This window comes from Pangasianodon hypophthalmus, chromosome 5 (genome assembly GCF_027358585.1).
Source record: "Pangasianodon hypophthalmus isolate fPanHyp1 chromosome 5, fPanHyp1.pri, whole genome shotgun sequence".
In the NCBI taxonomy this organism is placed as follows: Eukaryota; Metazoa; Chordata; class Actinopteri; order Siluriformes; family Pangasiidae; genus Pangasianodon; species Pangasianodon hypophthalmus.
This window is the reverse complement of record NC_069714.1, coordinates 8379612-8402696: the sequence shown is the minus strand read 5'-3', so window position 1 is coordinate 8402696 and position 23085 is coordinate 8379612. Positions and strand designations below refer to the sequence as shown.

General features: G+C 39.5%; 1 protein-coding gene across 10 annotated transcripts in view; it reads right to left on the bottom strand.

Annotated features, from left to right (window-relative positions):
- Positions 1 to 23085, bottom strand: part of stxbp5l (syntaxin binding protein 5L) — a 118171-nt gene that overhangs the window by 5019 nt on the left and 90067 nt on the right. For 2 of the 10 annotated variants that reach the window (XM_026947179.3, XM_026947181.3), the window contains 10 exons: positions 21654 to 21719; positions 16692 to 16796; positions 12342 to 12395; positions 9928 to 10110; positions 5267 to 5365; positions 3751 to 3990; positions 2886 to 3249; positions 2050 to 2215; positions 1512 to 1623; positions 1202 to 1422 (listed from right to left, as the gene is read on the bottom strand). In XM_026947179.3, the coding sequence (XP_026802980.1) occupies positions 1202 to 1422; positions 1512 to 1623; positions 2050 to 2215; positions 2886 to 3249; positions 3751 to 3990; positions 5267 to 5365; positions 9928 to 10110; positions 12342 to 12395; positions 16692 to 16796; positions 21654 to 21719 (1610 nt within the window). The remainder of the gene's footprint in view (positions 1 to 1201; positions 1423 to 1511; positions 1624 to 2049; positions 2216 to 2885; positions 3250 to 3750; positions 3991 to 5266; positions 5366 to 9927; positions 10111 to 12341; positions 12396 to 16691; positions 16797 to 21653; positions 21720 to 23085) is intronic. The other 8 variants (XM_026947183.3, XM_026947185.3, XM_026947184.3 and 5 more) reach the window with 5 other exon arrangements.

The following is a 23085-nucleotide window of genomic DNA, read 5'->3' as shown; positions in this document are numbered from 1 at the left end:
GCAGAAACTCGGTGAACAACCCGACAAAAAGTTTTACTTCCAAAGGCAACAGCAACAATTCTTGGGAGGAAGGAAGTTCTCCTTCCTCCAGTGTTGAGGAGCACGGTAAGTCACGGGTGGTAGCAGGCCTGGATTGGCTAATCGGGAGCAGCGGGAGGATTCCCGGGGGGTCGGTCTGTATTTTGACCGCGAGGGCCGGTGTTGTCATGCCACTGGGTTGAAATACGGATGTCTGTTATTGAAGTTACATGTTTTTTTTTTGTAATGACCATGACAAGAAGTGCATTCAGCATTGGGGGAAAAAAATAGCATATTTTTACTCAAAAATAATATATTTATGGTATATTGCTTGTGTGTTTTGAAGACACTCTTAATTAATTTGTAATGTACTTGTAATACAAAAACGTACACTTTAATATCACTAATCAAGCATGAAATTATCTTACACAGGCATATACTTAAAGTGTACTAAGTATACTTGAAGTTGTTTCAATTTAGCACATAAAAGTACACTAAATACACTTAAAGTTATGCTTTGCTACAATTTAATTACAACTAAAATATACTTAGCACAAAATTAGTTGTTCCAAAATAGCACACTTCAAGTTAACTAATCTTTAACACACTTAAACTATACTGACAATTAGTCTGGCTGCAAGTATACTTAGCATATTTTTTTTTCACTAGGGTAGTCGACTTGGTCTTACAACCCCTTAAGCACAGAGGTAAGTACTTGGATGCTTAATAACATGTATTATACTGTATTGGCTCTATAGTTCTTAATACCCAAGAGATTTAGTCAAAATACTTATAATTCTACAATGATTTAAATTTACCATGCTAGATATAGTAATTCAGGAAGTCTACATGGATTTAATAGGAATAGTACACCTCTTAGAGATGTGATTTGAGGTCAGAGTTGGGGTGGCTTTAATTTAAAGGCAGTAAGTGCCACCCTGTTCCACCCATTTGGCCACACCCCTCCTTGAGGGGATTGGCTGTGGTCTCGATCTGGACCCTGAATGGCATCTGAAACTTGGGCAGTGGGAAAATTGTTTATTTTAATGATTGATGTTCATATCCTATGTCTGCACATAGCTGACAAATCACCCTAGGTCAGATAATGCACCTTCATTTGAGTATGACTCGAGCTGTTATGCATAAACAAGCTTTTTTGTTCTCCTTTTTCTTTCTGTATTACCTCATGAGCGTGTTTGGAGAAAGTCTCAGCGCTGGCCATCATTTGAGCCGTCCTTTCCTCCAGCTCCCCTAGTCTCTGTCCTCTCTCATCCAGGGCAATTCGAGCTCGGGCAAGATCACCCACTGCCCCGCCAGCTGCTACCCGTATGCCCTCCACGCTGCCCTGGCCCGGTATATGCTGGGCCAGACTTCGAGAAGCCTTCCCTGCTGCTGCCTCACCAACTGTACATAGGTATATAAAGAGACTTTTGATAGTGTAGTTATTCACAAGTAAAATCACACATACACAGATGAATGAGAGGTACACTCACAGAGCTCTTCTCGGTCAAAGGTCTGTGCATTGCCCCCAAAGAATCCCTTCAGGAAGCCTCGGTTCTGCGCCTCAGGGGTCTCAGTGGGTGTGAAAAGCTCCCCTAGCATCTCCTGCAGCCAATCAATTGGGTCAGTGAGCCATACATTTGTACGCAAGTGAAGTATGTGTGTATATGGTTTATTACTACATAGAGGTACTATGAAATTCAAAGGCAACACTTGTGCGAATTTGAATGCCAGCTTTTCAGACACAGTTTGAGGCTACGCTTGAACTAAATCATACTGCAGACAGGAACTCTCCATATTTCCATTTATTCCATCACTAGACTGAAGGAGGGGGAGGGAGACAGTTTGCAAGGTGCACCAGGGCTCAGCTCAGCAGAGCTCAAAGCATCTATGACAAGCATGACATTTCACTTCAATAGGCACTGTCACCACCCTCCCCACACACCCTTTAAAATTGTGCACACAAATGCATGCTCACACATTCAGTCACGCACACAGCACAGACTCTCTCACACACACACACGCACACACCTGCAAATTATCACACATCTCCTGGCTGTAGGTGATGCGCTGTATTTCTGTTGGAGAGCTCAGGTATAGGGCCTGACCACCATTGGTGAAGCAGAATGTTCTAGCAATGCGCATGTCTGTTAGCGGCAGGTAGTGAACATCCAACAGGGGCCGTAAACTTGGCAGGCTGCAACATAAACGCAGAACCAGAAGGATATTAATGCAAGCATTTGCAGCACTGAAAGGGGAACAGTTTTTGTCTCTTTGTCTTTATCTGCAAACATAAACATATCCTTTCAGTTATTATATAAAGAGACAGCTAAAAAAATCAGAAAAATCAGATCAAATAAGAAACACATCAATAGTCTGTTCATTGTTCAATAAATAGCACTGAGAGGGATCACTGCTTGGCTGTGCCAGTTTATTGATTGCATCCAGGGATAACACCAGGATTAAGAGTGTCTCCACATTATTCTCAGAATTAGGACTAGGATTAGGGAAATCAATGCTTCTAAGGATTAAAGCATTAAGGGGTTGGATCAGTGCCAATGTTGAAGTAATAATTAACATTACCATTTATTGCTAAAACAGAAGTGGACCCATTTGAACAGAAAGAAATATTTTGGGGCTGGAATAGGATTTTTATCTTCAATAATTATAAAATTGTAAATATCACAAATGGGAATTTAGGAAATATGGGATGGAGACTAGAGAAATTTTTATAAACTTATATTTTCAGAAAATAATGAACAAAAATCAGCAAGCAAAATCAACATTACTTTGGAATAAAGCATTGTGTTAAATTCTAAATAAACAATTCTCTTTCTGCCAAACATGAAGTGACCATGGAGCTGAACCTGAGGATCATGACATGTCCGTTGGCACAGAAGCAGGCCAGGCACACGCTGTTGGAGACGGCCACCACGTCAGCACGCAGCACGAATGAAGACTCTGTGATGTTGTGCACATAGAGGCAGGCCTGTGAGGGCATGAGGAAGACCTTGGCTTGGCGTTCAGAGCACACCACAGCCAGGTGGCCTTCGCCGCTGGCTTCCTGTGAGGAACAGGGTGAAAAGTTGACCAACTTTCTCCTGCGGGGCCGATCAGGGTCCTCAGCACCATGCGGATCTCTCCACACCTCATATGCACTGTGGATCAAAGCACCAGTGCAGTCCAGAAAACCAAAACGCAGGACTGAACCTTTCAGCATTAAGACTGTGCCTGGGAGGAGAGGCGAAAAGTGAGAATGAAAGAAGGAGAAAGAAAAAGGAGAAAACACAATGAGAAAAAGATAAGGAGGGAGGTAGGGGGAGGGAGAGAGAGAGAGAGAGAGAAAGAGAGCTGGTAACCAGAAATGTGTTTACTGGGTCAAGTGTGAATAGCCAATCAGATTGGAACTTTCAAAATCCTGAAGTTTGCAGCCAGAAGGTGCACAAAAGATATCAGTTGCTCTTTGACCAATGGGGGGAGTCCCTAAGGCTAAGACTACACGAAGAAGGTATATGCATAATGCTTGGCCCGAAAGATCTATCCATATGGTTTTGAACTAAAAGATTTATGTATATTGTTTTGCTAAAAGATCTATACACTTAAAATAATTATTAATAAGCCTATTCCATGGCTGCAGTCCTACTTTAATGGGTTCACCCAAAGATTCTGTCCATATATAAATGGAATCAGAGGCTGTTTGCCATATCATTCACAAGTGAAATTTGTGCTCACTGGTGGGTGCGACAGTGACAGGTTCCTCTAGCCTCTCCTGCTCTTCAGTAGCAATGGACAAGGGCACTAGCAGAACAAGGCCCAGGCTGGTGCCCACCCATAGGCATGGTGTAGGCAGTGCGTCTGACTTGCGGCCATAAGACTCCGCAAACTGCAGCGTGGTCACAGCCTCTTTGGTGTCCCGGTCTATACTAGAGACACTGGAACTCCGTGATCGGCTGAATGAATTTTCCCGACTCTCTGAAAAAAAAGGTGCAGGGAGTGAAGGAGAGAGGGCGAAAGAAAGGAAGACAGGAAAGGGAGAACAAAATGGGAGGGGACACAGAAAGAAAGAGTGAGAAGAGAAATGGAAAAGGTAAAAGAAACAGAGAGAGAAAGAGAGAGAGAGAGAAAGAGAGAGAGAGATAGAGAGTGTACACTTTAAGAACTGGGAGAGAATAGGGGAGCTGTAAAATAGAGAGATCAAGTTAATATAATCTTTATACATCTTAGAATTAATTTTCCAAACTTTCCAAAAACACTTTAATAAGTCATCATTTAAATGTCATCATTTGTATCATTGACAAGTACATGACTACAAACAGGCAAACAGGACAATATGACAGTGGAAACAATAGATCTAATTTTATTGTTTTTCCATTGAGGCGCGCACACACACACACACACACACACACGTGCACATGTGCTTATAAAGACGCATATAAAGACACATTGAGCAATGATTTGCACTGTTTAAAATCAACAATTTTTAAAGGTCGGTTTTCAGTATTTCTCAGATTCATGCACTTGTTTAAAGCAAGAGACTCTCTCTCTCCCAGCTGTAAATTAGCTGTTGTATCTCATTTACTGCAAAGGTCAATTAAATGTAACAAGAATCCATGTAAAAAAATCGAGAGCATATGCTCAGCAGAATCCATCCAGTGAAATTTCTGATAACACTGTGGAAATAGAACACTCACAGAAAATTTATTAATATTTGGCAACATTTCCCACTGTGGGATCAGTATTGCTGTCTCTTATAATGGCTAAAGGAAAGATTAGCAAATTTTTTAAAAACTGGTGAACAATTAACCCACATGTTTCTTGTTCATTCCAGCTGTTCATTACAATAACAGCTGTTCATTACAATAACACAGACCCAAGATTGATCTCAGTGCATTCAGAAACATCACATTCAATTCAGATACACATTCTCCTACTCATCTTCTGATAAGTCAAGATTGACCATGTGCACAACTTTTGGTAAACGTTTCAACACGTAGTGAAATGGGAATGTCTATTTCAAAGCCAGCATCTAGAGACATGTGACACATGTGGATATGACACTGCTGCAGGACAGAAACCGAAGAAAGACAACATGGTTAAGCCCAAACCTGGAGACAAAGAGAAAAAGCTCAAACACTGAGAGCATTATTGTTACGGGATGCAAAACGATGAACGACAGGACTGGACGGAGTGTGACGAGACGAAACAGGAGCCGGGGGGAACATGTGATCCCCAGACGTCCACTCCTTACCTCTCTCACTCCAGGAGTAGGTGGTGGCGTGGTGCTCATCGTGTGAGTACATACTGACACCATGCAACTGCTGCAGCATGGCCCGTCTGGACGGGTAACCTATCCATCGTACACACACAGACGATGCACAAACGCACAGCACGCCATATTCATGGCACAACCAAACATATTCAAGACACATACGGTGAAACATGACAGAGCAGAATCACACACACACATGCATATTAACAATGGCACGTCATACATAGAAGAATGACAGAAGCACACAGAAAGATGTGAATAGACACATCCGGCACATACATATACACACATACAAGTATAGACAAACTTACACAAAACCAAACAGTGTTTGGACAGAGACAGAGAAAGAAAGAAAGAAAGGAGACACAACTGTTCAAGAGAATCAAAAAGAGAAAGCAAGAAGTTCTCAAAAAAATTTTTTCAACAGAATACCATTTAGAATCCTTGAATCAAAGATGGCCACCATGAGAGGAAGTTTTTTTTTTTTTTTCTTTTTTAAAATTTTTTTTTTTAGAGCTTTTAAATCCCTGGTAAAAGCTCACTGTCAACAGCTCTAATCTTAGAGCTCACACTGCTGTCTGTGGCCCGTTTTTCTTCTTTGGCTGTTGTGTGCAGTGTTGAGTTATTCAGCCTGGCTGATATTGTTATTAGAGAGGCCCGCGGCTCTCCTGTACTGCCTACATGCTGAAACTTTAGCGATCTTCTTCTTTACTTTAAGGGGCGAGTGAGGAGAAAATGGGTATACAGAGAATATGTGTAGGTATGTGAGTTCTGTTAGGATGTCATGTACAGAAGTCCCGACATAGATGCACAGACTGCCCAAAGGCTAAACGCCTATTTTGTAAACGCGGTGAGAGCAGAGCAATGTGAAACACACCCGAGCAAATACAAGCACACACACACATACACATGTCAGAAACCAGTGAACTGACACAACCACTGACCTTAACATGTCTTTCAGAACAGACATTCACCACAGCATCTTCGACAAGCTTTGACGCGTTAACGGTGACTGTGTGAACTTAATTAGCCACATCAGATGTGTAAGTGTGAATACGTCATGATAGAAAGTGGAATGATTTCTGCTGTGGTGTGGAGATAAATGCGCTTTCTCTGTCAGTATCTGAGGGACTGATTTTCTCACGCCATCAACTATCAAGATACAGATGAGTTCATCTGTAGACTCTTTTCTCTAAGCTTTGTGCCTTGTTACTGATGGTGTTTCATGCCCAAAGCATTGTAGTGTCTAGCGTTTGCTTGGTTTTTACACACCAGTTCTGCTCATAACAGGTTTGGTAAGAAGATTACGATTAAATTGCTTGAATCTGGTGTATTAAATAATGAGCCTGGAGGGAGTGGTACTGCAGACAGACCACACTGCACAAACTGACCATTGTTACTGGAGACTGTGTGTGTGTGTCCACTGCTGTCCTTCATCTTTGTATAACTGCATATCTGCTTGCGCTTGTTTGTGCTACCATCCGTACATACTTTATATGGACTTGACTTAAGGAACTGTATATATGATAGTGTGTACATACCGTGCTCCATCCCTGCTTGTTATTTATCTGAGATTGAGCACCCCTCTCCTGCTATCCTCACTTCCTGTAGCGTGTCTCATTAGCTGCAGCCCAGCTTTTCTTGCTGCTAATTGACCTTTAAATATCAGCGACCCAGCTGTGCAGCAATAGGGACGCACACACAGCACAGAGAATGTGGAAGCAATGGATAGTCCCTAATGGACAAGGATCATTTTCTGAAATGAGGAAAAGAAAACACTGGAATAGTCCTGGTCTGAGATAAATAAGAGAATGGGTATCGATCACCTGGTCTGACACAAAAATCTGCTGAAGGCCATCATAAAGCTTTCATAATCTGAAGGTTTAAGGAAAATCAGATTAAACAGATGTAACGCAAATCTACCTAAAAAGGAAGGTAAGGCTCTCGTTGTCTGGTCTGTGAAGTAAAACTGTCAATCCTAAACAAGCCTATAATGTGCTCCCCGTCTGTCAGATAATCTTTTCTAATAATAAATAACCTTTGCCGTATAACCACCTGAAGGATCGTGGCATTATCGTCAATCAAAAGAACCTGATGTGACACTGTGTGCCGCTGAGTGCTGTGTCCTGTGGCATGTCCTCCATGTAAACAGGATTACGAATAGAAATGGTAGTGTGAGAGAGAGAGAGAGAGAGAGAGAGAGAGAGAGAGGGAGAGTGTAACTACTGCTGATTCTGAGGTGGTAAAAACAGGGCCGTGACAAGAACAGGGCTGTGCTGTCAGAAGCTTATTGTGCTGCTCTGATGAATGATGTGCATGTGCACAATAAGGGCAGGAAGTTGATACAAAATTAAAAAATACAAAGAGATAACGCAGATGAATGGCTCCCATATACAAGCACATACTGTATAGGCAGCAATAATACACACACACATGAGCCAGACTGTATGCTATGTACATTATATACTGTATATGTTCTAGAGTAACAGTGAAGTCAGTTATGTCTTACTAGCTAACAGATTAGCAACCAGCTTCTTCCCTCAAGCTGTGAGACTCCACTCTTGCAATACACCAGCTCATACAGCATGTCCTTGCACCAGTCAGTCAAAAGACATTGCACTACTGTATTATAGCTCTTATGTATGCGTTTGTATTATTATTACCATTTTACGTGAACTAAATTTGCACTAAAATTGCAAACTATACAAACTGTATAGAGGTAGTTAACTGATGCTTAACTACATCTTTTTTGTGTTTTTTTATTGCATGTTTGAAAGTTTACTTTTGTTTCCTCTTGTCAGTAACTTACCGACTTGAAGTGTCTGAGCACTGAAGGGCTCACTACTTCATTTCGCTGTGCAATACACAAAATGATAATAAAGCTGATTGTAGTTCATCCTCAATTGTACCCTTCTACAAACTGGGGTATATACACACAACACCAACATGGATTGCAAAGCTGTCAGTATCGCTGTCATAGTTTTCTTTTCAGAAATTTCAGTATTATTTGTATTATTATTTTTGGTGGTGGCAGTATTCATTATATATTGTTGTAGCCTTTATTTTCTGTGAGGAATAAAATATATCTTTTTTCATCTTTAAAATTCATAAAAAATGTTTTTACTACAGATAGAGATACAGACACAGAAGTCAGTGATGTGCTGAACATTGGTATGAACGTGTTTCATTATTGCTGGCACTGTTAACGATCTCAGCAGGGTTCTCGCTTTTGTGCTTCTGCATTGTACATTTGATTTTCATGAAATGATTGAAGTACCATTCAGAATTCATGCAATTTATTTTAATTTCTATCATTTAAAGCAATGAGGTTATAATCAGGTTAAGCAGGGGACGCTAAACTATTCACCAAAGCTGAGTGTGCCTTTTAAACATAAATCTGACAAATTAGGGATGAATAAGTGATAATATGTTTAAAATAGTAAATGGAGTATATATTGTAAGTTTTGAGAGTGTGCATTGTAATCTAATGTTACACATTTGTGTGGCAGCTTGTTGAATTGTGCCAGTTTCTATTCCAAATGCACACTTAGTTAACACACATCATTTTACCACTGCACTTGTTAAACTGGTTCCTTACCTGACCTGATTTTTACAGGCAAACACCAAAAATAAAAATATTTCTGTGTTGTTTTGGTAAAATTGTGTTGTTGTTTTTTTTGGATGTTTTCCAGAACTGAGCCTCAGTGACATCTGATTTTGGTTTTCCCATCTGCCACATCTGGTTTTCCCAGACTGCCACACATTTATCATTAACATTCTATCTTTAAATTCATTTTACAGCAGCTTTGTATACCTGTGTTTTATAACCATTAAATGTGTTAATGGTAATAACCTTAGTTTGCAGAATGTGTGAAACTGGCTGAGGAGAACTGTACTTCATACAAGTGTGTGTCTGTGACTAAGGAATAAACAAACTATCACACATTTAGTCTGAAACTCCTTATGATGGAAGCCTCTGTCTTTACTTCGCCCTACCACACAGCGCAGTATAGACCCAACAAAGCACATTCATAATGAAAGTGATCATTTGGATCATAGCAGTAATTGAATTCAGCCTTATGTTTGAATCATCAGTACAGTCTCAAACATAAGAGGGATGGAAGAATCCCCCAAAGCTCACAAAGCTGATTCATTTTTGTGATTTGCTCTGATGTGGTTTGTACTTTTTTTTTTTTGCTTTATTGTTTTCTTCTTTCAATCCTTTACAGTGGTTTTGATCAGCTGTATGTGTTTGAAAGACAATCCAATTCAGGTTGTAGCACAAACCAGCCAAGAATCAAAGTCACAAAAACACTTTACCAATAGTTTATGTTTTTGCAGTGAAAACTGAGGAAATTGGCGCTTAAAAAGGCACTGCGTTTCCCTCATTATAGGCCAATCAGACTGCAACAAGCCCAACTGAAGTCACCAATTTCTCCTCAGGGAGAGAGTTTATAAAAAGAAAGCAATCAAATAAATCAGTTAGAGAATATGGCTACTAGGCACCTACCCCCTTTCTAGCTCCTATCCCCTGATGAGTGGTTAACATGCAAGGAAAGGAGGGTAAGGAGAAAAAGGGGAGGGAGAAATAAGGAAAGGGGGAGGAAGATAATATAGGGAGATGGAGACCAAGCACACACCTTCGGTGAGGGAGGACACAGGCAAAGAGACCTCCATGCATGCGGCTGACTGGGCCTTGCGGAATGGCGGTCGTCCGGGCCCACGGCGGGTGAGACGAGGCCCCTCAGGGGCCCCTGGAGCACGGGGCCTCCCAGACACACATGGCTGCGAAGTTGGACTAGTGCAATGTCCATTCACATGATCTGAAACAACGGGCAAAGCATTAGCACAAATGCAACTGAGCTAGGGAAACTCCGACAGAGAGACAGTGAGAGAGAGAGAGAGAGAGAGAGAGAGAGAGAGAGAGAGAAAGAGAGAGACAGACAGACAGACAGAGACAGAGAGAAAGGTGTGAGAGAGAGAGGAAATGGACAGAGTCGGAGGAAAAAGCTGGTTAGGGTAGATGAGAAAGAAAGGGAGAGCAAAACATTAAGGAGAAATGTAATGTAATAGCAGGATTGTTAGTTCTAGCTTATAGAAAGAACACAAAGCAAAAAAGAAATCAAAGTACAAAGCAAAGGAGGAGAATAAACAGATAATGGTAGAGTTGTCATTCGCAAGAAACTGGCATTGCAAAAGGAATTTCTCATCCTCTCTCAGTGTCTCTACTTCAGAATAGGTAGAAGAGAGACAGAAATAAAAACAGGGCGTGTGTAAAAAGCTTGTAGGGATTTTGTCGGGTTTAGCAGAGAGCACTACAATGGATAGGCTGTTTTCATCTCAGAATTCTGAAGGAATAAAAAATTCTCCACAAATTCTCCAAAGATCCACATTGAGACTACATTCCAATACGAAAAAAAAAAAGTAGAACATGATTACTGTACTGTAGTATGCAGAAAAATCTCATCACTGGATCATTTCTAATTTTATACTGTTATGCAAAGTTAACAAACTGTTGCGTCAACATAATTTCAAAACACCTACATTTCATGACCTTAGTATTTTAAGGTCCTTATAGTATGTTATGAATGAATGGGAGAACCATATAATACTAAGGGCATGACATTCTGGAACTAAATTAAAATTTTATCATTTTTAACAACAGGTATGATAATAAAAGGGACTTCTGCTAAACTCCTTAAGAAAAATGTCCTTTCTATGTGTTCTAATAAAATGCTGTTGGTTTGCTGAGGATGAGGAAAACCACACGGGAAGCCTAGGCCGCAGGCGTCTCCATTTCTGTTTCCCCTGGCCTGCACCATGAACCTGGACACTGGACAATCTCACACGTTCCACTCCATTAAATTGTTCTGAATTGCTTCTCAGCATTTAGGATGTAGACATAAGGAATGAAGAAGCATTACAGTGCACTCCAGGGGAAACTTGTGTATGATAGAGGACTGTGGATTGACATATACCAAACCTAGATTTACACCTAGCTGTATGCACACATCATCACATAGACACACACACAACCACACAAATTCAGGATTTCCATAGAGCACCAGCACTTTTTTTATAGCTAGGGCTTACAGCTCATTTTATACCCACATTCAGTAAATATAACTTGCAACAGGCTCAAAAACCTGAACGACAAATTAGTTCACTCCCTGGTCCATTCAAACCAAAGGCAGGCTTTAATCATTATTGTTATATAGTTAAGTATTTCCACTCAAACAAAAGTCTTTATTCTCACAGTCCATTCTTCTTAAAGTACAATTCAAACCTCCTGAAAGAAGGTGGTTATTAGTTCGTTATGACTAACGCAGCATGTAAAAGGCATTTATAAAGGAGAAAAATGCTCAGCCCTCAGCCGAAGCATGCGAGAAAGACCAGACAGGAGGAAGAAGAGAAGTAGCATAAAGTGGAATTCAAAAAAAGTTAGTGAGAGACAGATTTTGTAGATTTGAAAAGATAGAAGAATGATCCAATCACAATGAAGCAACACCAGAGAATGGTCCAAGTCAGTGCATGGCTGTTCAGAGCTAGAAGATGGTCCAATCACAATGAAGCAGGCGTTTCTATACTTAAAGAATGGTCCAGTTGGGTTAGAGTGTGGTTATGCTGAGGTATAAAATGATCCAACTTGGATGGAGCAAGGCCGTTTAGGATAAAGAATGAACCAACCACGATAGAGTGAAAGCAAAGTTTTCAGAGTGACACTTTTCCAAGTAAAGAATGAGTATGAGGTACAAACTACCTTTGTAAACACTTGCAAAATGTACACAGAGTAAACATTCAACAAACTGAAAGAAAGATGGTTTCAGAGACCGCACACAGAAAGAAAGTGAGTACACTGGTGTCTGCCGTTCATCAGTCTTGCCCAATGAGAGAAAGTGAGCTACATATGGAATTCTTAAAAAAAAAAGCGACGAGCACAAACGAACCAAAGTCCCTCAGCATGATCTCGGTAACAGTATGAGGAGAAAGGTAGATGAGTCGAAAGAAAGGAAAAAAGTTCAAAGAAAAACTGCTCGCTTTCGGCCTACCGTACCAAGATCACTCTTAAGATCAGTGGGTAGACTTAACTTTCTGCCTGGTCCCTTTACTGAAACAAAAGAAACAGGAAAGAAAGAGGTAATTAATCCATTAAACAAAAAGCAAAATGATGTTTAAAACTGAACCAAAAAAAAAAAACAGGGAAAAGTAAGGAATAAGGTAAATGAAAGTCAAATATTTGTAAAAGAATCAACGTTCACGCATGCAGTGGTGCATGACCATGCTACTTCATGCTTAATCACATGTAACCACCAGAAAACAGAGATTCCACTCTACCATTTTAAACATACATATACTTGTACAGCCTGTTATATTTTAGCAGAACATTATTTTCCAAAAAAGAAATATTTTTGTAGTGAAAATATCTGTGCTACTCATTCTTGAATGTATGCTTGGAAATCAGTGTGGTCTGGTGGAGCTGTCACAATGCTAGGACCATAAAACAACAACAAAAAAATGAAACCATATGAAACATTCACACTCACAGACTTATTGTTTTTCATATCAAAATATAAAGTAGAAATGAATCAAAAGGCAACATTTTGCAAGCATTTTGCAGCAATACTGCAAAGGTCAGAGGCAGTTAACAGACATGTTACTGGATATTTGATACATTGTGGTTGGTAATACTGCTGATAAGAGACACCATGAATAAAAATAATTAACTGGAAGAAGCCTCTTAAAATTAAGTCTTTGTTGCTGCCAGAGCTGGAAAGTTGCTGGAACAGTTCTCTGGCTCGTATTTGAGAGCTGAAACACTATATAATCACATTTCATGACCACAATAACAACCAAAGAAAAGCTTTTTTTTGTTGGTTTTGTTTTGTTAAATTCTGGTTTTCACAGTGTATTTTACACAACACAAAAGATATTGTGTTAGACAACAACTGACCGTTGCTAAGCTCCACCCCCATTGGATACTGCTGCTACATCCTACAAGTTTTCAAGACCAGCAAGTCAACTATGGGGTATTTAATGAGAATATTAGAAAATTTACAAAAAGAAAATGTATAATATGTTTTGGAACCATATAATAAAAGTTGAAAATAAAAGCTACGGCTTAAAAAAAAAGAAAAACTACTCCATGTATATACAGAGCAGCACTGTTCTGGTACTTCAGGCAGGTGAATGTATGATTACATGCATTTTAAGGATATTGTTTAGTATGAATGCCTCATATATTTCCAATGTCAATGATTAGTGTTATTTACCAACTTGCAGTGATTATTAATTTAATTTCTATGTACATTAATAGCTATTGTACATATGATACTGAATGCAATGTGTTAAAAAAGAATTTTCTGGGGTTGCCAAATGATATATGAACAAATCTGTTCAATATGCATGTGATACACCCCATTTTATTTACATATACATCTAATTCATATTTAACATCTAGGTCAGTGCTTTATAGTACCTATTGATGAATAAGCTGATAAAGATTCAGTCTGATTCCTATGGTTAGGGTTAGGAATCATAAACCCCATTACTTGTATTTTGATATAAGCATACACAACCGTGATTATTAACAGTATTTGCATTCATTTGTTTATACTTATACTACTCTGCTTACTATAATAGTTATACTTGTTAATGTTACTGATATTGATTTTGATTATTTAACTGCAAATCCAGCATTTTTCAGGTTAAAATGTCACACCCAAAATGCACACACACTCCAGCCAGACATGAATTTGATAATACCAATATGGCAAAGATTAAACTAATGAACAGGAAAACAGTTTGTGATTAGATCAGCATTGATGAATGGGCTGATGTGAATTTATGTTTCCACCCTAGTAAGCTCAGCCTTCTTCAAAGTTGCTAAATTTCAGGAACCGAGAACGGACTTGAATGGACAAAAAAACTACAATTAACATATTTCTTAGGAGTTCTGACATTTTATTACTATAATATAAAAAAAGACATGCAATTATGGATGCAATTTATCTAAGACACTGAAAAATGTGTCTCTGTGCTGTCTTATGGAAGTGATATAAACAGCTTGAGCTTCTGGAGTCATGGTGATAAAATGTCCTTTTATTTTCAGCTCCTGACATCACAAATTCCTCTGTGTCAGGTCAGCAGATTTCAGGTGCCAGAATGGAAAAAATTTTGCCACCCAAAACCTGGTTTGTTTTTAGTGGTAATATGTGAATCACACCAGCAGCAGCACCATGTGTGGAAAAGCACCTTCTGCACTGAGTGAAATATCCTTTAGCATATAAAAAGCACTGCCTTTATATACATACAGTGCCACCGATATTACACAGTATGACCCTGAGGTTAAGAAAGCGGCCTTGGCTTGATGGTGCATGCTCCTGTGGTGAGTATAGGCAGGTGGTACACAGTGCCCTGAGGTAACCTTCCTCTCTCAATCTCTCTTTGTCTGCTGCTTGTAGAAGTGGAGACAGAGGGGGATTTGGACATAAATAGAAGTGCTGTTGTTCTGTGTGGCGCAGGGGAAATTGCTCTTGTATGCAGCAGTAATTGAAATTTGCAGAATCAATAACCCATGCCTTACAGGTGGAATCCCTCCCATTATGCCTGTTGATGCTGATAAGCCTTAGTTTGTATTTGTGCGAGCCAGACAGAGAAATCTGCAATGTTTTTCCCATCGTGTATGAACCTTGCAAGTAATCTTATAAATTTACATGCAATGAAAATGTACATGTAACATATAAATTTATAGTTATTTGCAGAAATCTCTTATTGTACTCTGTAGGCACAGTTCCTTTGGCAGTGGGCTGGGATTTGGTGACATCACTGCCGGACTTGCATTGTGTGTGTTGCATAGTTAATTTTTCATGGTGTTCATGCATTCACTTGAGTGGAATGGCTAAAGGGCTCCAGGAAACAAGCATCAGGCCAGAATCATCTCTGAGGATGACTCAAATGATAGGATGGGTAAATTAGGATCCTTTTCACAGGATTCTTTGTCGAATTGCTCTGTGTCACCCTATAATTTACATGAATTACTGATATGATTTTGCTCTTTTCAGCTTTTCTCATTCTTCTGCTCCTACAAAAACGAGCTGGCATGTTGGAGCTTTACCAGATTCATTCATTCATTCATTCTTTCATTCATTCAGAACCTTCATTTCACCTTTTTTCATCTTGAGTTTTTTCCTCCTTGAGTGTGCTCATATGTACTAAATGCACAGTGCACACTCTACAACCATTTCTGTTGCTCATACTGCCTTCCGACCTCATGGTGAAAAAGAGACCCAGTTGAAAGAAGCAAATTGTTTTTTAATTATGACAGTTTTCAAGTTTATGAACACCATTTTGTGACCTTAGTATTATAAGGTTCTATATGCAATTCATTTTCCATCCAGATAAAACCTTATACTACTAAAGTAATAAATTTACACTCTCAGTAAATACACTTAAAAAAATACTGAAATATCAAGAAATAAATATTAAGTGCACATGCAGTTTTGCCATTCTTTCTACCATGCTCTGGACACAGCCTCACAGTCCTTGTGCATTCATTCAGTGTTTGCTTGCATGAGGTTACATGAGGTTAGGTTAGCAACTATTGGAAAGACAGCTAATTAGCAAGATTTGAACAAGCTAGGTAGATAACTATTGTAGCATCAATGGAAAATCTTAGTGATGCCTATATTATATATAAATTAAGAGAATATTATAGAACTTTCAGACAGATACTTTTAACTATGTGATGTAGCTGCCTCTTGCTAATGTTTTGGATGATGATTTAATTCCAAAGCCAAATTAGCTGATGCAACACCCATAACAACACAGGCAATCTGCAAAATAAAATGCAAGAGAACATCTCCATATTGTCCACCAGCACATACATACACAAGCATGGATGAGGCGTGGCGCTAGAGAAAGGCAAGCGAGCATCCATGAAATAAACTATGAGCGATACATCACTCTTTCACTCTCTCAAACTCACTTTCATCCATCTGAACCTCAAGTCTTAATCCTAAATGTGACCTTAATTCAGTAACTCATCCTTTCCTCCCTCTCTTCTTTCTCTCTCTTCCTGACTCTCATCTAGTGTTTTATTAGTGACGGCTGTGAAGGCCGCTTTCATGACCACTCATCATCCTCCTCTCTTTCACACACACACACACACACACAAACACACACAAACACACACACACACACAACTTCACCCATGCCAACAACCACCCACTCGCCTCCCACATACCTGCACACACATGGAAACTTGACATCGTAGAGCTGCGAGAGGAGATGAGAAGCACTAGCAGCTAGGTACAGCTAAGCAACAGGCACTACAAGCGTGACTACTCCTACAGCAGCATGCCATCAACCATCCCTCTCACCCCGGTCCATGTGTTCCGGGTCTTACCATTGTCCAACAGGTAAAAGACTGGACTGTAATGGCTGGCACGCAGATTGGACACGGGCTCTGCCGTGCCCCGAGGCTCATTGTGTACGTAGGAGGAGTAGGGCACTGGAAATCAGAGAGCCACAACAAACACACACGCACATATAAACACATAATCAGACCGACACACAAGCAAATTACAACCAATTTTGCGCAATCCTGAAGATTATGTACAGAAATTTGTGTTAAAGAACTATTATTATGTTGGTTTTAAAGTACAAAAGAAACTTTATTTAAGAAAAATAAATCAGCCATCAAAGCTGAAATGTCAGTGAAAAAGTACCAGTGCCAAAAGCTAATGCAATCACACAGTCATGGCAAGAAAAATGGTAGTAAAGATGTCGCATAGAAACAGATTTCACCTGAAAGAACAGTACTCTCCCCAGTTTAAGGGAAAATACAGTGCATAGTTTGAATTCTGCAGTTTCATGACATTAAACACCCAAAGATTATGGTTAAAGTGTTGGAGTTACTGTTTCATTTTAAGATTTGTATCACAGATATTTTAAGCATTCTTGCACATGGTTGCCAGGTTTTATTGAATTACAAAAAATGAATGAAAAATCTGACCTGAAACGTGATCTGAAGAATCAGGCCCTAAAAACTCAAATTTCTACCAAATATAGCTGTTGTGTTTCAACCTCACATATGGGCCACATATAATGAGCATGTCTAAAAACCTTCATGCCAGTACCTGTCACCCTGTCATCTCTCATCCTCTCCTATTTTTCCAGAGCCTTCTTCTTCGTTTTAGTTGGAACCTTCTTTTTCTAAATATAACCCAGTGGGTCACCATCAACGGCTGGCATTTCAGCTTATTAGCCACCTGGCAGAACACCAGAGTCAACACGAGGTCAGATTGAGCCGCAGAAGAACTCAACAACCCCACAAACAACAAAGCACAACAACGACACACCAGCCGGCACCCTGAGGGAGAACTTCAAAGAGAAACACAGCCCCAATTACTGAAGCTGATGGAGAGTAAGACAGAGAGCCAGGCGAGGAAAAGACAAACAGCAAATCACAAAGGAACAATATCTATCTATCTATCTATCTATCTATCTATATATATATATATATATTATATATATATATATATATATATATATATATATATATATATATATATATATATATATATATAAAACTTAGATCAGTGGAAGAGTTTCACAACTCTAAATAATAACAAAGTGCTAATTAAAACTGTTGTTTGTGCAGTACAGGTAAGGTACCAATAGTGTCTCAATATCTTAATGTATCCCAAATGACTTGGTGCAATTCAGTGGTTTGCAGGTGCTACTCCAGCTTTTTTTTTCCTCCTCTGAGAAAATTACAGAGCAAATTACCTACAGTTTTTGACCAGCTCTGTGGTGGTCTGATAATTTTAGTCCCATTGGGATAAACACCACTGTGATTTTGCAGAAAGATGCTACTGCTTTTTTGACAGCTGGTGTTTAGCAGTATTTAGCCACCTAGTACCCATACAGTATGCTTAGTAAACACATCCCAAACCGTGACGAATGCTTTGGAAGAGTTTCTTATTACTTAGTAACTTTGCCTCCTGTCTACACTGGGTTCCTATTTAGTGGGAGAAAGAAAACAAAATCAGCATTACTCTTCATTAGTATTTTTTAATTTTTATTATTACATTTACATGTAACATTTAAATTTCATTACATTACATGTTGCATTTGTGATCTCTCTTCTCACAGCTATGTCTCTGTGATGAAAGGAAGTAGTCAAATTGAATGTTATAAAAATCTCCTAGCAAAAATGACAATCATTTAAAAGTAGAATGAAAAGTGATGTGAAAAAGGAATTTGCTTTCATATTGAGTTCGTTTAGATCAAGGTCATCAATTCATGTCCACTCCTAAATCAGTAGTCTGACAGATGCACCAAAAGAATAGAAGAGAACGAGTCACAGTATCTTTTTCTTTTTCAAAAAATAAAATGTATGAACTGGCAATTACAGCAGACTTTTTCACTCGCAGTTATGAAACATAAACAAGCTAGTTTACCACTAGTTTAACAAGCTAAATTTACCACTACCTTCCCTCAAAGATAATATCCTGCTAGGGCAAGGATAAATCCGGTGTGACTTCTGCTTTATGGAAATGTATTCTGTCTCCCGGCTACCATGTGAGCACTGGAAAATAACATCTATCAATAAATCTTCTTAGAATGGATTCTAAGTAGTTTAGAAACGTTAAGAGAAGGTGTATACATGCAGGGATGCAGGAAGATGTGGGAATTTTTAAAGAATTTTAAGCAGCATACTGTGTACTATCTAATATATTATTATTATTATTTTAGTAATTTCCATAATAATGTTATTATTTTTTAAGTTCCACCTGTAGTTGTAGTTAAGGCTGAGTACACACTATACGACGTTTTTTTTTTCAAAATTTCAGAATTGCTGGCCCTTTCACACTATATGACTTTAATCACTTGCCATCAGTTGTTTGGTGTTGTACACACTATGCATTCCCTCACAGATGAGGCTTATACGCTACTCAGAGAAAGTCCTGACAAAGCATGCCTGATCCCCAAATCATGCTTTCTCAAGAAAATAAATGTGATAGCTGCATATCATTTGACTTTGTCACTATTTTATATAGAAACAAAAAACAAACAAACAAAAAGAGAAATAAGAGAAAATGTGGAGGAAATATTGGTTGGGGAGACAGGAGCAGTGAGGATTGTCTGTTCTGCAAAGAGAACCGGAGGTACAGTGCAAAAAATTGAGCTAATTTTATACTGTTTGCTGCCAGGAATCATGTTTGTTTTTGTTTTTGCTGTGCCTAACAACCATTTGGCTAGGTCATGCCAAATAACTTCTTATCAAAGCATTATTACTGTCCTTACATTTTGCCCTCACTGTCCCACACTAAAGGACGATCAAATGGATTCAGGATTCTGCTGTGCATGACAGCAGATGAATTTGATTTCCATTTAGTCTCTCATTGGTTGTTGCTCGAAAATTCTTGAAAATATCATAGGCTCAGCGATCACATGCAGACTAAGAATAGTGAAAGAATATCACGCAAACTATGCAAGCAGTCAGCGCAGGAGTGCACAGCGTGTAGTCAGCGAGCTCGGGGGTAAAGTCACCAAGCACCAAAATTAGTCAGCAACTAGGAACTCAAAGCTGAAATCATGTAGTGTGTGCTAAAATAATCCTGAAAACTGGATTGTTCCCTTAGATACATGCTAAAAACATATGCCCAGCAAAAAAGCAACAGCTGCTCAAACACTTTTTCATTCATAATTCATTTTCTCTGGCCCAGGGCTCCTTGCAGACTCATAGTGAGGCCTGCAATAGATAAATAAAAAAAATAGGAATAATATCATAGTGTGATGAAATATTCATGGCAGCTTCCTCTTAATACAACGCATAAATAGCTCCACCGCTGAGTGATGATTTTTGAAACACATCTGCCCGTGAGTGCCTCTCCCACACATAATACTTATTTAATACACTGTTGTGCAGACACTTAAACACCTACACATAAAAACACATAGGTGTTACCCAACCACCTACCCACACACACACACACAATGTGTGTGTCAAAATACCGAAACACTCAATCTGTCGGTCTCTCCTTTATCTTGTTGTCCTGTTATTCAGTAGTCTTTAGTGCTTCAGGATGATATTTTGGCTAAATTCCCTGTCCACAAATGTGATGCAAAACCGCAAAGCCACAGCTAATACCAGGCACACACACACACACACACACAAACACACACATGCTCTCTCTCTCTCTCTCACACACACACACACACACACACACACACACACTTCTTTCACTACATCTCTGTCTTTAACCATTAACTGCAGGCCACAGAGCTTTGCTAGTGGTCCCCTGCCAGTCCCATCATTCAAACAGTACAGAGAGGAAATACACCAAAGGCATGACTTCTACAGTCAGAAACACAGATAGAGAGAGAAAGAGAGAGAGAGAGAGAGAGAGAGAGAGAGAGAGAGAACACATAAGTAAAATAGGCAAAAGAAAGTGAAGTTTCAATTCAAATGAATCAAGCATCATGCATCAAGGCTACCATATCCTTGAGATATTCAGCAAATGTTATAAAAGGCCAAGATAAAATACAGGAGAATACAGAGAGATAGAGCATGAAAGAGAGAGAGATATAGAATGAGTGAAAAGGCACACAGGTATGAAGAATTAAAATGAAAGAGCAGTTAAATAGTGATGTGCAGCTATAAAAGCAGGACATAGCTGTAATCACAATGAACTCCTCAAATGCAATTTTTATTATTAAATGCTTCATTTGGGGGAATTAATTTGAATGTGTAGACTGATCAAAGTCTGAAAATCTGATGCATTTCTAAAGAAACTTTTAAAGGCAAGCTGAAAACTTCAGTGAAATAGTTGATAGTGTAATAGTGTTGAGCATGTTACATGCAAATGGTATTGTCAATGTCATAAAATATAAGAACCAATCACGTTTCAGTATGCAAATGCAGGCCATGCAATATGGGATTACAAAGGGAAGAAGGTATTGTGTGTGGGTTTGGGCACATTTACTAATTTGCATGTTCAAGAATCTAGATTCATTCATTCATTCACTGCTTTATCCTAGTTAGGGTTGTGGTGGATCCGGAGCCTATCCTGGAAACACCGGGTGTGAGGCGGGAATGAATCTGGACTTGTTCATGAATGTATAAGTTTATTATGAAAAAAAAATCATGGTCTTCTTGGTTTTGGATAATTTCAGTAGTACCAGTAGTGAAGGTGGTTGCTTTCTGAATACTGTGTGTGTGTGTGTGTGTGTGTGTGTGGATTGAAGCAGGGCTGATACCCCATTTCATTGTGTAGTCGATTATTAGAACAAAATCTATAGAGTATTTACCGCTATATAAAGTGGGTGTGGTTTTCAAGTTAAATGTGGGCGTCGTTACCTGAGGTGGGTGATTTGCTCCTTTCCAGGTCCAAAGATACCTGGTTATCGGAAAGTTCGGTAAGGCCTGTCACAGCCAATCAGAGAACAGAGAAAGTGGAACACAAGAAGAGGAAGCAGACAAAAAGAGCAAGTGACTTCACACAAATAAAAAAGATCAGATATATCATAATAATGATGTTAGGGTGGTGCACCTGTAATTCTGGAGTAAATAGGGATCAGTGTGGTATTCTTTCTGACTTCAATGACAAGACATATCACTTTAATTTTAAGATATCCATTAATTATTTTAATTAAATACAGTACTATATTATAACATTATATTATACACCAATCAGCCATAACATTAGAACCACCTGCCTAATAATGTATAGGTCCGCCTCGTGCCACCAAACCGCTCTGACCTTTCGAGGCATGGACTCCACAAGACCTCTGAAGGTGTGCTGTGGTATCTGGCACAAAGACATTAGCAGCAGATCCTTTAAGTTCTGTAGGTTGCAAGATGGGGCCTCCATGGATCTGACTTGTTTGTCCAGCACATCCCACAGATGCTCGATCAGATTGAGATCTGGGGAATTTGGAGGCCAAGTCAACACCTTGAACTCCTTGTCATGTTTCTTAAAACCATTCCTGAACAATTTTTGCAGTGTGGCAGGGCACATTATCCTGCTGAAAGAGGCCACTGCCATTAGCTAATACTGTTGCCATGAAGGGGTGTATATGCTCTGCAACAATGTTTAGATAGATGGTACATGTCAAAGTAACATCCACATCAATGCCAGGACCCAAGGTTTCCCAGAAGAACATTGCCCAGAGCATCACACTGCCTCCACTGGCTTGCCTTCTTCCCAAAATGCATCCTGGTGCCATTTCTTCCCCAGGTAAGCGACACACACGCAGGTGGCCGTCCACATGATGTAAAAGAAAACGTGATTCATCAGACTAGGCCACCTTCTTCCATTTCTCCGTGGTCCAGTTCTGATGCTCATGTACCCATTGTAGGCACTTTTGGCAGTGGACAGAGGTCAGCATGGGCTCTCTGACAGGTCTGTGGCTACACAGCCCCATACGCAGCAAGCTGCGATGCACTGTGTGTTCTGACACCTTTCTATCATAGCCAGCTTTAACTTTTTCAGCAATTTGTGCTACAGTAGCTCTTCTGTGGGATCAGACCAGACGGGCTAGCTTTTGCTCCCCATGCGCATCCATGAGCCTTGGGTGCCCATTACCTTGTCGCCAGTTCACCAGCTGCCCTTCCTTGGACCACTTTCATTAGGTACTAACCACGGCATATGCGGAACACCCCACAACACCTGTCGTTTTGACCCAGTTGTCTAGCCATCACAATTTGGCCCTTGTCAAAGTGTCTCTAATCCTTACGCTTGCCCATTTTTCCTGCTTCCAACACAACAACTTCGAGAACTGACTGTTCA